This window comes from Prionailurus viverrinus, chromosome D4 (assembly GCF_022837055.1).
Source record: "Prionailurus viverrinus isolate Anna chromosome D4, UM_Priviv_1.0, whole genome shotgun sequence".
Classification (NCBI taxonomy): domain Eukaryota; kingdom Metazoa; phylum Chordata; class Mammalia; order Carnivora; family Felidae; genus Prionailurus; species Prionailurus viverrinus.
In genome coordinates this window covers 89,558,961-89,573,988 of record NC_062573.1, presented here as the reverse complement: position 1 = coordinate 89,573,988, position 15,028 = coordinate 89,558,961, and the positions used below count along the sequence as shown (strand labels likewise).

The following is a 15,028-nucleotide window of genomic DNA, read 5'->3' as shown; positions in this document are numbered from 1 at the left end:
TGAGCAGGAAGTCATGGGACGGCCGAGGGTTCTGAGGGATGACAGACTGGCCCCATGTCAGGCCTCCTTGGTCGGGGCCACCTGGACCAGCACGTGTTAGGATTACGAGGCCTCATCTGGGCTCGATTTGTGATGCCTGCCACGGCCAAGGAGGGGAGGAAGCCCCTCATGGACCGTGTGCCTGTCCCGACTGGCCAGGCCGCCGATTCCCAGGCTGCTGTCCTTTGTCTGCTCCAGTGTGGAGCCTGAGAGAAGCTGAGCTTGCATTACCCTCCTCAGGGACCCCACCTGCTCCAGGAGGGCAGCGGGGCGCTGACCCTCTCGCTTCCGGTGTGAGAGGCCCACGGTGTGGAGAGAGGCCAGGGTCCGGCCCCCGTCCAGCACCTCCCACCTAGTGACCTGGGTCGAAGGCTCTCCCTGGGTTTCGTCTGCTGCGAGGGGGGTAAACAGCTGGCTGTGACTTGCGGCAGGAGCAGCTCTGCCACCTGCTGGCCGGGCCGGCTCCCTGCGCCTTGGGTCCCTAAACTGTAAGACGGGTAACTGCAGGAATCAATGACTCGGCGGCGTGTAGAAAGGTGCCCGGCAGGGCACGCGGAGGAACTCGGGGACACCATTTTAGTAGTATCGCCCTCGGTGATCACTCACACATGCACACGGCTGACCCCGTTCGGGTCAGCACTCACCTGCCGCGCTGGGTGTATAGCCTTAGGTGGCTTTGGGGTGGGGTGCCAGGACTCACCTGTGTGGGGGTCACAGGTGCCATGCTGGTTGCAGGTGCAGGGGACACAGCTGGCATAGGGACCCCCCAGTGGTGTCTCCCTCTTGTATCCTGGAGCGCAGGATTCACAGAACTGGCCTGTGTACCCTTTGGGACATGAGCAAGTCTCTACCCAGGAGGCTGGTGGGGAGAGCCCCCGCTGGGCTGACGTGAGCCGGACCTCAGTCAGGAATACCTGGCCTGCAGAACGAGGACAGAGAGGAACAGAGTTACAGGCACACATTTCCCCCCCAAGACCTTCCTGTTCATATATGTAACAAGCAAAGGGTTATTGGCTCACAGACAAAAGGCAGCCTATGGGTCGATTATAATTTTTAAAAAGCAGACAAAAGACAAAGGAAAAATAGGCAGTGTTTTAAATTTATTTTTATTTTTTTATTAAAAAATTAAAAAAAATGTTTATTCATTTTTGGAGAGACAGAGAGAGACAGAGCATGAGCAGGGGAGGGGCAGAGAGAGAGAGAGAGAGAGGGAGACACAGAATCGGAAGCAGGTTCCGGGCTCTGAGCTGTCAGCACAGAGCCCGACGCGGGGCTCGAACCCACCAACTGCGAGATCATGACCCGAGCCGAAGTCCGACGCCTCACCGACCGAGCCACCCAGGCGCCCCCAAATAGGTAGTTTTTAATTTAGTTTTGTTTGTTTGATTGTTTTTTGAGAGAGAGTGAACAGGGGAAGGGACGGAGAGAGAGGGAGAGAGAGAATGCCAAGCAGGTTCTGCGCTAACGGTATGGAGCCTGACGCGGGGCTTGAACCCATGAACCATGAGGTCACGACCTGAGCCGAAATCAAGTTGGACGCTTAACCAACTGAGCCACCCAGGCGTCTCTTAAAGAGGGATTTTTTGAGAACAAAAAATGGATATGGCTGGGAATTTTCTGGAAAGCCATTCATTCTCACAGCTTATCAGATATGTACATTTAAACAACCGTACCATTCATAACCCTCCGATTGGTAAGCATTTCAAGATCACGGACAGGGAAAGACAGTGTGGGGGACCCATGCCCAGGGATATAGGACTATAAATTAGGGGGCTCTGCTTTTAGTGAAGAGCGGTAGCTCCTATCAGGCCAACCCTCGCGCCAGAAAACAACTAGAAACTCAGGGCAAAATGTAACAACTATCCATTAACAACCAGAGCAGGTGGGCAGTGGAGAAGGGCGGACGCGTGTCCTGAGAACATAGATCGGTGCAGCCAAAACCTGGCAGCATGTATCAAACGTGCACCCTTTGACCCAACACCTCACATTCCCACGTTGAGGGATCTGTGCTAAAGACAGACGCGCCCAAGGAGACAAAGACCCTTCCGTATTCCCTGTTCTCGGCAGCACCGTATGCATAGTGGAAACGTGGAAACCGTTTCAACATCTACAAAGAGAGGGACGGTTGAAACTCTCGGGAGCATCTATATTGCGGAACGATACGCGGTGGACGGACAGCCAGCCTTTTTCTACGTGTAGGACAGGTGACAGCCCCCAGGACACACGTTAGCTGAAAAAAGCAAGCGGCACCACATCAGACTGTGTGAGGCGTCAAAAAGCACAGATGTAAACACACACACACACACACACACACACACACACACACACACACACAAGACCATGCATGCAGAAAGATGTGGACGGACACAGCCCAGAGCTCCAAAGAGAAAGAGGGGGCTGAGGCAGGAAGGGCCGGCTTATAACCCCCGAGTCTGACTTGAAGGGGCCCGGGGAAAGCTGGCCATTTAAGCGAAGCGTTCTCTAAAGGACCCAGTCACTTCCCCGCCCTAGAAGGAAATCTGTGGCTGTTCTGGTCATCACAATGATGGGGAGACAAGGGTCAGGGGTATTAGACATCCTGACATGAGCAGAAGCCCCCCGTGACTTTCAGAGGTCTTGCTGGATGCTGAAAAGGCAGGGAAACACCTCCGCAAACATCTGAACCCCAACTCCCACTCCATTTTACACACGAGCACAGGGCATTTTTGAATGGTGTAGGTGCACATCGGATTGTCTAGCCATGCGGGTACCCTGAACGCGGGGGGAACCCTGGGCTTTGTCGTGCTCAGAGTTTTTCACCGCTTTGGAAAATCGTGCCCCCTAGTGGCCCCCCAGCTCTTGAAGTCTGTTGCCAGTGTGCACCCCGTCCGTGCTCTGGTCCCCCTCTGTGACTGCCCTGCTCACAGTGATCTGACAAATAGTCCCATTTAGTGATGACTTCAAAATGACACACACAAAGGGTTTTAAGGAACAAAGGTCAGTCCTATTCAGATGGATGTCTGAAACTTGGTTTCACAGCTTCACCCACAAATGGACGGTTACTCTGCCAACGTGTTTTTCCCGTAACGCAACAACGAAAGCGCCAAGGCTAAGTCAACCTTCTAGAAGAACCGCATCGACCAAGCCAGCACCAGTCACAATTTCCCTGCTCGCTGCCTCTGCAAATGCCTTCTGAGCTTCAGTTGCTCCGAAACCCACAGTTATTCACCACAGTGGGGGCAACTCTGATTACCTCATTATGTCCTCCAGTATGGTCATGGCTGAACACCGACACTCTGGAATTCAATGACTGTTTTTGTACGTCGTTTACTTTCTTTTTATTTACCCTGTCTGTTACAACTAGGATACTACACTGGTTTGAAAACATTGTGTCTGTGTAAGTTATGGTATCTATAAATTTCATCTCTAGGGGCGCCTGGGTGGCTCAGTCGGTTATGCGTCCGACATCGGCTCGGGCCCACGATCTCGTGGTCCGTGAGTTCGAGCCCCGAGTCAGGCTCTGGGCTGATGGCTCAGAGCCTGGAGCCTGCTTCCGATTCTGTGTCTCCCTCTCTCTCTGCCCCTCCCCCGTTCACGCTCGGTCTCTCTCTGTCCCAAAAATAAATCAACATTAAAAAAAAAAAATTTAAATTTCATCTCTAAATGGTAAAGGGGTGTTGTATGTGAAGCACCTGTTTTGATTTTCTTTTTAAAGTTTATTTATTTAGTTTGAGAGAGAGAGAGTGAGAGAGTGAGTAGGGTAGGGGCAGAGAGAGAGGGAGAATCCCAAGCAGGCTCCACACTGTCAGCATGTAGCCCAACACAGGGCTTGAACCCATGAGCCTTGAGATCACGACCTGAACCGAAATAAAGAGTTGGACGCTCGGGGCGCCTGGGAGGCTCAGTCGGTTAAGCATCCGACTTCGGCTCAGGTCATGATCTCACGGTTCGTGGGTTCGAGCCCCGCGTCGGGCTCTGTGCTGACAGCTCGAAGCCTGGAGCCTGTTTCGGATTCTGTCTCCCTCTCTCTCTCTGCTGCTCCCCTGCTCGTGCTCTGTCTCTCAAAAATAAATAAATGTTAAAAAAAAAATTGGACACTTAACCTACTGAGCCACCCAGGCACCCCTGAAATACCTGTTCTAAAATGGGACACAGAGGATGCCTGGTCTAGGCATATACAGATATGGGGGGGTGGAGAGAAGGAGAAAGTACATTAAGGGGCGCCTGGGTGGCTCAGTCGGTGAAGCATCCGACTGCAGCTCAGGTCATGGTCTCACGGTTCGTGAATTTGAGCCCCGCGTCGGGCTCTGCGTTGACAGCTCAGAGCCTGGAGCCTGCTTCGGATTCCATCATTCTCTCTCTCTCTGCCCCTCCCCTGCTCACACTCTCTCTCTCAAAAAATGAATAAACTTAAAAAAAAATTAAAAGAAAGTACCTTAAGAAGAGTGGGGGGAGCCAGGAACAGTCCGCAAGGATGATCACCATGTGGCCAGGGTGAGAGGTGGTGAGAAATCTCTCTGGAAGCAGCGTCCTGACCCAGCTCCCCGGAGAAGGTTTAGAAACCCAATCGGCTCTCAGGGTGACTTAGGTGCGATACCACCAACGACCAGCAGGAGGAGCCAACTCTGGGATCCGCGCCTGTCCCTGAGACCAGCGCCCACAGAGGACCCTCAAAGGTCCCTCCTCCTGGCAATAATGGCAGACTCTGCCCTGGAGTGACTACGCCCCACAGCTCTTGGCTGCTTCGTGGCCACACACCTGTCTCTTAGAACTGGTCATCCTCAGCCCCACCTCCCCCCCCCCCGCCACTCGTTCAGCCCCTGCCTCTGTCCTCAGCACCCACCCTCCCAGTCCTTACCAGTTCCACGACCTTCAGCCAGTGTCCTACTTCTCTGACCTTCAGACGTCTCTGTGGCAAAACGGGGATGCTAAGTGTCTGCTAGGCATGAGGGTGCCCCGGGGCCCGGCGGGTGAGGAGGGCCGTCCCCATCATCACTGACCGGAAGGGCTTGCGCTCTGGCCGCCGGCCCGGATGCGCAGAGCCGTCAGATTGGCGAGCAGCTGCTGGAAGTGGAAGGGGGGCAGCGGAGGGGCCGTGTCCTCAGAGGTCTCCTGCAACCTGGCGGGGGTGGGGGACAAACGGGAACCTGAGGCCGGGGGCAGGTGGTACCAAGGAGCCCCCAGCTTGGGGTGGAGAGCGGGGAAGGCCCCAGACCACAGGAGGATCCGAGTGTGCCCAGACCTCAGGGGCCACCCCGAATGCCCGACCCCACCTCCCAGGACTCCGCAAGGCACTTACTGGAACGTGAGCTGGGCCTCCCCCGGCTGCCCAGCATCCCGGGGGCCCGACAGGCTGGAGGGTCGTAGAGTCAGGGCCAGGCCCGCCCCTTCCAGCCTCAGCCGCACGGGGAGTGGGGAGCCCCCGGGGGGGACCCAGAAGGTCAGTGTGATGGGCTGTCCGCAGCTGAACCGCTGGTCTCCCAGGAATTTCTCTGACGACAAGAGAAGAAGGCTTTGACGTCTGTACTTAATTACCTTGGTTTCAAATGTCTACGGTATATTGACTTTATTGACAAACATTCAATCAAGATAAAAACGACAGAAGGAGAAAATCGAAGGCCTCCCGGCATATCGGACACCGAGGGTGGCCTCCCACACCTTCCCTGCAGGCCGGCTTCACGCGCCTGTGACCTTGCAGTAACACAGGGCCCCACAGCCGGCATAGTGCTCTGCCATCACTGCCTTGAGCTCTGGCTTTATAAGTCCGAGGGGACGGTGGAGTCGATCTGGGAGCAGGGCGGATACCGAACACACACACACACGCACACACACACAACACGCACAGTGGGGGACACCCGGCCGCCCGTTGGCAAGCCATGCTCGCGACGACACCCCACGAGCAGACTCTGGCGGCCCCGCGCCCGTGGGAGCTGAGCGTGAGGCTCAGAGCAAGTTACAAGGCCAGCATGCTGCACGTGGCCCCGAGGCCACGCTTCCCACCGGAGTCACAACATGCTCGGAGCAGAAAGAAGGCGGCGGCAGTCTAAGAGATAACGGGGGGCCCAGCTTTCGAACTTGTGCCGTTTTTCTGGGTCCTCTGACTGCTTAGGCTGGGAAACGGCCACGCGGCAGGAGAGGGCACATCGGGACGTGCCCGGCTCTGTCTCCCTTCGGTCCTTCTGCACTTGGGAGTCAGCCGGAGGTACAGCATGTCGGTAGACCGTGTGCGTATCAAGAAGTGAAATAAAAATGGCTGACTCCGTCCACCTGCACTGTGCCCGGCACTCGGCACAGAACCCAGCAAGTGCTTCCTGAGTGAATAACTTTTTCTTCAATGTGTCAACAAAGCAGCCGCGGAATAGCGGGTGTTTTGTGTTCTTGGGGCTCTGAGCTTGGGGCACCTGCCCCAGGATGGGGCCTCAGGCTCCCTGTGACTTCTGCTTCCTGGCTGGGCACCGTGTCCACAGAGCGGCTCAGACATCTGGGAACCATCTCTCCGGCCCTTCTTGGAGAGGGAGGTCAAGGGCACGACTGGGTTGGGGGAGCCAGTGGACCCGGAATCTGGCCACAAGACAACTAAGAATGGACACCCGGATCCCGGTTCTAGGTCTGGTGTAGTTTCCAGGAAACCAAAATTGCCCTATGTGGTGAGGGGCGGTTCAGAATAATCGAGAATGATTCTGCAGGAATCCCGTGACCTCGGGAAGAGCGTTCAGTGGCCTGGTAGGGTGAGAGACGGATGGGAAGTGTACAGGTATTTCTGGGAAGGAGCCTGGTGGCAAGGCCTTGATGAGAAAGCCGGGGGGCGGTGGGGGGGATGCTCCGGCAGACCCCGCAGGGCACGTGGTTGGCGCAAAATGGCCCCCAAAGGTACTCATGCCCCGAGCCAAGAAATCTGTGAATATGTCACATGTCATGGCACTTAAGGGGCAATGAAGACCGCAGATGGAATTAGGCTGTTGATCAGCCGGCCTTCGAGGGGAGGGATTATCTTGGATCAGGCGCCCGAGCCCGGTGTAATCCCCAAGTCCCTAACACATGGAAGAGGGGGGCAGAAAAGCTGCAACAGGGAGACCGGATGCTTCTGGAGATGGAGGGGGCGGGGGGCCACAAGCCGAAGGATGTGAGCGGCCTCCAGAAGCTGCAGAAGGCAAGGGACCAGACTCTCCCCTGGGGTCCCGGGAGCGCAGCCCCGTGGATGCCGTGATTTTAGCTCCCTGAGACCCATTTCAGACTTCTGACCCCCAGAACACTGGAGAATAAGTTTGCGCTGTTTTTAGCCACCGGGCCGGTGGTGATTTGTCACAGTAGGAAATGAACACGGGGCAGCCGTGCCCCTGCCTGTGGCTGGCAGGTACCTGGTAGTGTGAGCTCCTCCTCGCCTTCTGGATTCAGGAGCAGCCCCCTTGGGCTCCACTGCACGGGATGCTCTGGGCCCCCCACACTTCCGGCCCGCCAGCCCTCGGCTCCTGGGGAGCAGACACACGCGCCCGCGTGAGGCTCTGGAGGGTGGCCTCCACACTTTCCCACCTCACACCCTTCCGGGGTCCCACGGGTGGCCCCTAGAGGCCTGAGCACAGCCTGAGTCAACTGGCCCGGGGGGACGAGAGACTGTTGTAGAGACAGGCTGGCTGGCAGGGGGGGGGGGGGGTGGCGAGAGCCAGCTGCTGCTGGCAGATGCTGCCCACAGCCGGCCGCTCAGACCCCCATCCCAGAGTCCGGATGGGGGTCTCGGGGTGGCAGGTAGCCCCAGGAGAAGGGAGAAAGCTCAGGGTGCCGAGCCTGTTTAGGGCAAAGTCAGACCTCCGGGCCTGCCTTGCCTCTTCAGTGGGTTCTGAACACAGCATGAAGACGGTCCGGAGACCCCAGCACGGGGCACTGGGACACTGGAGCCATCTCTAACGGTACTGAACTTGACCTCAACTTCAGGTCTTCGGAGAACTCCCTCACCCACGACCTCACCGCCCTTGTCCCTCGAGGTGCGTGTGTCACCAGCCCCACCGCACCAAGGGGTGCCACCCGGTCAGGAAGTGGTCGAGCCAGGATGAGAGCCCAGACCTTCCGGTCCCCAGTCCCGTCCACCCTCCCTCTGGTGGCGGCAGTACACCTAGCCTAGTGTGGCACGTAGCAAATGACCCCAAGGGGGCAGCTGGGGAATGGGGTGGAGGCCCAACCCCTGGGGCACCGAAGGGGTGAGGAGGGAGGGATGAAGAGAAAGAGGTCAGGAAGAGGAGGTCCGGGGCTCCTCGGTGCTAGGCTAGGCTCACCGGCTGTGTGACCCTGGGCAAGTTACTTAACCTCTCTGAAGTTGGTTCCTCCTCTGCGAAACGAGGGCGATGAAGTATTCGTGGCCCAGCGACAATTCTTGAAGTTGGTCTGAACACCCCGGGAGACCCTGAGACTCTTTCAGGGGGCCCATGAGGTCGAGCTATCTTCTTAGTAACACTAAGATGCTATTTGCATCTTTCATGTCTTAGCAGCAAATGGAGGAATTTTCCAGAAACTGCAAGTCATGAGGTATCACAACAGACTTCTATTAATGCAGCCATAAAGAGATGTGCAGAACCATACGGCAAATATACTCCCTTCTTTTTGTTTTTTTTAAAAAAGAGTTATTTTTCACAGGCTGATATTACTTTACGTTATACGTTTACTCTGCTCAGTTTCTAAATTTTTTTTAATATAATTTATTGTCAAGTTAGCTAACATACTTAAAAATTTCTTTTAATTAAAAAAATTTTTTTAATATTTATTTTTGAGAGAGAGAGAGAGAGAAAGTAGAGGAAGGGCAGAGAGAGAGGGAGACACAGAATCCGAAGCAGGCTCCAGGCTCCGAGCTGTCAGCACAGAGCCCGACCTGGGGCTTGAACCCATGAACCTTGAGATCATGAGCTGAGCCGAAGTCTGATGCTTAACCGACTGAGCCACCCAGGTGCCCCTATTGTGGTCATTTCTAAGTGAATTAATATATAGTTATTTAAAAATTGCTGTCTCCATTTCTAAGACAGAAGTTAGCCATATAAATGACCCACGTAGAGAAAAGCACTTTGAAGGCCTCAGTCGTTTTCCAGAGCCTGAAGGGATCCAGAGACCAAAAAAAGCCTGAGAACTGCTGGCCTGAGGGTCATGTGAGGGCTCCGAGACACCTGTGCGGAGCCCAGGGCCTGGCTCAAGGTGAGAACACAAAATGGTGGTGTTCGTAGGATCTGTAGACTGAGTCCCGCCTGATGCTAACCTCCTAGACTCGCGACAAGCTACCTCAAGGCCAGCCCCACGCGGAGCCCGGCTCCGTCCTGCTTTCTGCGTGAGCCTCCAGCAGAGGGCGCACTGCCCCCGCGTCTGGGGCGCCCCAGAGCCAGCGCTTGAGGTTCTAGCCCAGCTGGGGGAGCTGCAGGGGTTGGGGGGGGGGGGGCTCTGTGGGGTGCAGCAAGGGTCCCCGTAGGCCGTGATTGAATGCCGAGCCCCACTGCTCTCCTGCTCCAAAGACGCACATGCACCACCTGGAGTTGGGGACCCAGGGCACCACGGCACCTCTGGACTCTGCACCCGGACAGAAGGCCTGCCCCAAACACAGGAGCTGACAAACCCGGGTGCCAACAATTAAATTCTGTGACATACCTTTTCCGGGCCTCGGCTGCCCCATCTGTGAAATGGGAATGAGAGTACCGACCTACCTTCCAGGGAATCCATAGGTTCCATGCATGCAAAGAGCTCAGCACAGTGCCTGGCATACGTCAAGTGCTCATAAATAGAGTCCAGGGGACCGAGTGTGAATCCCCAGCAGGCTGATTGGAAATCCCCGCCCGGGATCTAAAGGCTGCCGCCTACCCAGCTCCCAGCCCTGCTAGAGGCTGGGTAAAAGGCAGGGGCGAGGGAGGGAGCCAAGGGGTACAGGAGGTACTGGGGAGCGCTGAGGGGCACAGAGGGGCACAGAGGGGCACAGAGGGGCACAGAGGGGCACAGAGGGGCCTCGGGGAGGCCGCCCCCTCCCTCCCATACACCACAGCAGGATCTCCCCAGAGCAGGACAGCCTGCCCCCCGCCCTTGGTGCAGAGCCGACCTCTTGGAGGTTGCTGTGGACCATGGGGAGCACTTCTTACCCTGGCGGAGGTCGGAGAGGATGTGGTGCTCCCGAAACTGGGCAGCGGCCGAGCACACCTTGGAGTGGCCAAAGCAGAAACAGCTGCTGCAGCCGGCTGGGTTATGGGGCTGCAGGTTGAACGTCCCTGGACGGCATCTGGAAGGAGGCAGGACGTGCCGGGGGCGGGGCGGGGGGGAGGGGAGCGAATGAGTCAGGGAGGTCCGGGGGATCCCAGCCAGACTGACCTGAGTCAGAGTCACTGGGAAAACTTAAGAAACACATTTTTTTTTTTTTTTTTTCAGATTTCCAAGAGTTGCAAAGATCACACAGAGAGCTTTCCCCAATGTCAACCTCTGACATGGCTGATGTACATGTGACCAGGCCACGAAATTCACATGAGTGAATGCTGTTTACTGAACTCCAGGCTTTATTAGGATTTCTGCCCCCTTTTCCACTCCCGTCGGTTTTCTGCCCCGGACCCGATCCAGGACATGGCGTCTCCTCTGGTCTATGCCAGCTTCTGGGGATTTCTTGTCTTTTAGCACCTTGCCACTTTTGAAGAGCAGTGGACAGATGCTTGGTAGAATGCCCCTCAGTTCGGGTTTCTCTGATTAGAGACCCGATTAGACTGGGGGCCATGGGTTTGGGGAAGAAACAGAGAGGAGGTGTCCTTCCCATCACATCACGCTGGGGTAAGTGATGCCCACGTGACATCACCAGTAACGTTACCCTTCACCACCCGGTCAAGGTGCTGCCTGCCCCGCTCCCGCGCCCCAAAACTGCCACACGCTCGCCGTTAGAAGGAAGTCACTAAATCCAGCCCGCGGTGCAGAGCAGAGGAATTAAGCTCCATCCCCCGGAGGGCGGAGTATTAAAGAACTGTGCACACAGACTGAAACCACCGCAGTAATTCACAAATATTTTGAGAGGGAGGTATTTGGGGTTATGCAAACGTCCCGTTTCTCCTTAAAATCCTGCCCACTGAATTAGGTGGCTCTCGTCTACAGCGACCGTTACTGTGAAATCTGAACTGATTTTGTATTTCCGTTGTTCTTTCCACATCTATTATTTGGAATTCTTTTGCAAGGAAGGTTTGTCCCTTCGTCCCGGTGTATTTATTTTTTCCCTCATCTGTGGGTATATCGGTGTGGATTCGTGGATATTTATTTTATTCTTGGGGTTATAATCCAATACTGTCGTTATTTATTTTGTTCAAATCGTTCCAGCTTTGGCACGGATCTTTCAGGTTGGTACTCGTGATCTTTTTTTAACGTTTTTACTTCTTTTTGAGAGAGAGATAGAGCGGGGGGGGGGGTGCAGAGAGAGAAGGAGACACAGAATCGAAAGCAGGCTCCAGGCTCTGAGCGGTCAGCCCAGAGCCCGACGCGGGGCTCGAACTCAAGAACCACAAGATCACGAGCTGAGCCAAAGTCGGACGCTCAACCGACTGAGCCACGCAGGTGCCCCAGTGCTCGTGTCCTTTTGACACAGGCTCCCATCCTGGTTTAGAGTTGTTGTTGTTGTTGTTGTTGTTTTTGTTTGTTTGTTTGTTTTTTTGAGAGAGACCGAAAATGAGAACAGGGGAAGGGCAGAGAGAGAGGGGGGTGGGGTGGGGAGAGAGAATCCCAAGCAGGCTCTGTGCTCTCAGGGCAGAGTCTGGCACAGGGCTTGATCCCACGAACCATCAGACCACGTCCTGAGCTGAAATCAAGAATTGGATGCTTAACCCACTGAGCTACCCAGGCGTCCCCTGGCTTAGTTTTGTTTGTTTTCATTTTTTTTTTTTTTTCTTAATTAAGCACTTTCGCGCTTTCTGTTACAAGACACAAGCTTTCTGGGCTCATCTTGCATTTTCCCTACCCCAGCTCTAGATCAGCCGCTTCTCCAAGGAGCCCTGGAGAAATATTTCAGATTCCCAGTTGGCACCCCGGGGGCTCTGTTTGAGCTGGCCAGGGCAGAGGTATCAGATTCCTAAGAAGCAGCCGATGGCCCCGGATGTCTAGCCAGCTCCGAGGAACACATCTCATCAAGCTGCCCCATTTGACAAACAGGCAAAGTGAGGCTCAGAGGCACCTCATCCGCAAGGTGCAAGGCAGTGGGGCAGAGAACCCCGGTGGGGTCTGGTTCCCCGACTCCACTCTGCCTCCCTGCGTGAGGGATCTCAGAGAAGGAAGTCCCAGCAGATAGCCCAGCTTCCACCCCAGGGCCCACAGGCCACGTGTGGGCAAGGTGAGGGGGGCGGCCTGGGGCTGACCAAGGCAAGTCAAGGCCAGGGCCAGCCACAGCGTTGGCACCAGCTTCTTCCTGAACCAGCAGGGGCCCAGCACAGGCTAACAGGACTCGAATGCACAATATAATGCTGTCAGGTGCTTTACACACAGGGCCTGTGGCCAGAGAATCAGAGCCCCAGACAGACCCTGCGCTGGCTGCGAAGGGCTTCAGAGGTCAGGGCCGAAGCCAGGAAGGGGACATTCATCTGCCATTGCTCAGGGCTTGAAGACCCCCAGAACACACTAGAGAGGAAGTGTAAGAACCGTGTGGCTCTGAAAAAGCAATTTCGGCTCACTGAGCTTTAGACACTCCATTTGTACCATGACGGGATGATGAAAATGGCAACCAAGCTTGAACCTCAGCTCAATTGGTAGGAGCCTCTTGGAGCAGGACGGAGAGGATTCTGAGGTTACGGTAGGGCTCACGGTAAAGAGTGCTGTGCCCCACTCGTGATGCCTGCCCTGGGTGTGAGACAGGAAGGCTATGGTACGAGTCCAAGGTATTTGCTATCCTTGGATTAGTTCATCTCTCCTATGCTTTCCAGCTCTTTCATTTGAAGATGTAAAAAAAAAAAAAAAAAAAAAAAGGCTATCACAGCCTTTAGTCATCAGCGGTAGCGGGCCAAAGTATAAACAGCGTCAGAAGCTTTAGAGAACTTCCAGGGTGGCAGACCCGTGGCGCCCCAGGAAGGCTGCTGGCCGATGAGGATGCCCGGGTCCGTATGGACCACGCCCCCCGCTCCTCCACCACGAGCCCAGCAGGCTTATGACCGAATCGGCTCGCCCACCTGTCACACTGCTTGCCTTCCACGTTCTCCTTGCAGGGGCAGCGTCCACTGTGCGGGTCACAGGTGCCCAGGCTGCCAGCGGGATTGCAGGTGCAGGGTCTGCCAAAGAGACAGGACGGTGGGAGCGAGTCCGGAGGGAGAGCAGCCCATCCTCGTTGGAATTTCCCCATCCCTCCCCATCCCCTAGAGGACCAGGAGGCAGGCTCGCCCAAGAGCCTGCGCCTGGCTACACTGTTCCCACCTTGCTGAAGAAGTGACCCGTCCCCTCACCTGGAGAGTGGTCCATCTGCCTACCCGTCCTCTCATCCATCCGTGCATTCTTCCAACCACCTAGCTGTTTATTCATCTTTCCAGCCTTCTGTCCGTTGGCCTCGCCCCCTACTCCTGCAACCTTCCTTCTTCCCTCCCTTCCATCCTTTAATCTATCCTTCTATCCATCCTTCCTTCCATCCATCCACTATCTGACAAGCCATGGCTCCTGCGCTCATAGAGCCTACAGCCCAGTGAGGATGAACAAGCCAACAGATAGGTGCTGTGCTCGGACACATTCTATGGAGAAGATGTACAAGAGGCTGCAGGTGCACCAAGGAGGTGCTTGGGGTAGGGACAGGAGGACAGGTAGAGGAAAGCCTTCCAGGGGGAGGGACACCTCAGCTGGGGACTGAAGAAAGTGTAGGGGTCTGCTAGACACAGGCCAGTGAGAGGCAGGGGTTGCGGAGAGAAGAATGCTCTGGGCTAGGAGCATGTGCAAAGGTCCAGAGGCCAGAGGAACACGGGGGAAGCGTGCAACTCCCACCTAAGGGCCAGATTTGTGCCTAGAACAGCTGAGTATTTTGTGAGGCATCCGAGACTCCCCATATGACTCCCAGCGCATTTCCACCGCCTTTCAAATATATAAGGAGACTGTTTCAACCAAAGCCAAGTTCATTTTGAAGTGCTTCTGAATTTGTAAGAGCTTTATTTTTCCGGTCGTGGGTGCTTCTCAGAGGCTTTGCACATGCTTTTCTTCTGCCTGGCACACCCGCCCCCGCCTCTCAGGTCTCACACTGGAACTCAGTGCCTCGCACGGGAAGCCTGCCCTTGACCCCCAAGACCGGCCGGGCTTCCCTGGGACCCACACCCTGTCTCCCGTTCTCCCGGGACTGGGTGCCTGTAGTCCTCGCCTGGGACTGGACTGGCTGCAGAGTCAAGAAGGTGAAGGAGTGAAGGACAGAGGCGTGGAACGGAGCAGGGAAGGACAGCTCATATCCCCTTCCCCCTGCTTCCTGGCACTCGGTCCCAATCCGCCCACCACCCCGCGCCCTGCTGGGCCGTGCACACCCGCTCCCCCGGCCCCCTCACCGGCAGCCTCCCTCACTGAGTGAGTGGAACCCGGGCAGGCAGCGGTCACACTTCCAGCCTGTGACGGTGGCCTTGCAGGCACAGGTGCCTGAGTCATCGCACTGGAGACGTAGCGAACCTGGGGGAGCAAGGGCTCGGGGCAGTGGGGGCTCCAACCGGGCGGCGGGGGGAGGAGTGGGGGCTGGGCGGCGGGGCCCGCTCACCTGCCGGGTGGCAGTCACAGGGCTGGCACGGCGTCCGGGGGCTCCAGCGATAGAAGTCCTCCTGGCAGCGCTCGCAGTGTGGCCCGGCCGTGTGGTCCCGGCAGCGCAGGCAGCGGCCGCCGTGGCCCGTACCGCGGAAGAGGTCCCGGTCGAACACACACTCCTCAGAGTGGCCGCTGCAATTGCAAGCTGTGGGCAGGGGGCGGGGGGCAGGGGGCTGTGCGTGAGTGGGCGGGGCCCCGGGGGGCGGGGGTGGGGCGGGGTCTGTGGCAGTCAGCCGCCTTGCGATGAAGGAGCCGGCAGCTCGGGGCAGGTCAAGCTTGATCA

The 15,028-nt window shown here is 56.4% G+C and overlaps 1 protein-coding gene across 1 annotated transcript in view; it reads right to left on the bottom strand.

Moving 5' to 3' along the window:
- LAMC3 (laminin subunit gamma 3) overlaps positions 1-15,028 on the bottom strand; it is a 56,462-nt gene that overhangs the window by 19,451 nt on the left and 21,983 nt on the right. Inside the window, exons 5-13 of the mRNA XM_047829977.1 lie at positions 14,702-14,890; positions 14,499-14,616; positions 13,158-13,256; positions 10,119-10,255; positions 7,377-7,487; positions 5,318-5,510; positions 5,019-5,137; positions 4,877-4,927; positions 740-958 (exon numbers count right to left, since the gene is read on the bottom strand). Coding sequence (XP_047685933.1) covers positions 740-958; positions 4,877-4,927; positions 5,019-5,137; positions 5,318-5,510; positions 7,377-7,487; positions 10,119-10,255; positions 13,158-13,256; positions 14,499-14,616; positions 14,702-14,890 — 1,236 coding nt within the window. The remainder of the gene's footprint in view (positions 1-739; positions 959-4,876; positions 4,928-5,018; positions 5,138-5,317; positions 5,511-7,376; positions 7,488-10,118; positions 10,256-13,157; positions 13,257-14,498; positions 14,617-14,701; positions 14,891-15,028) is intronic.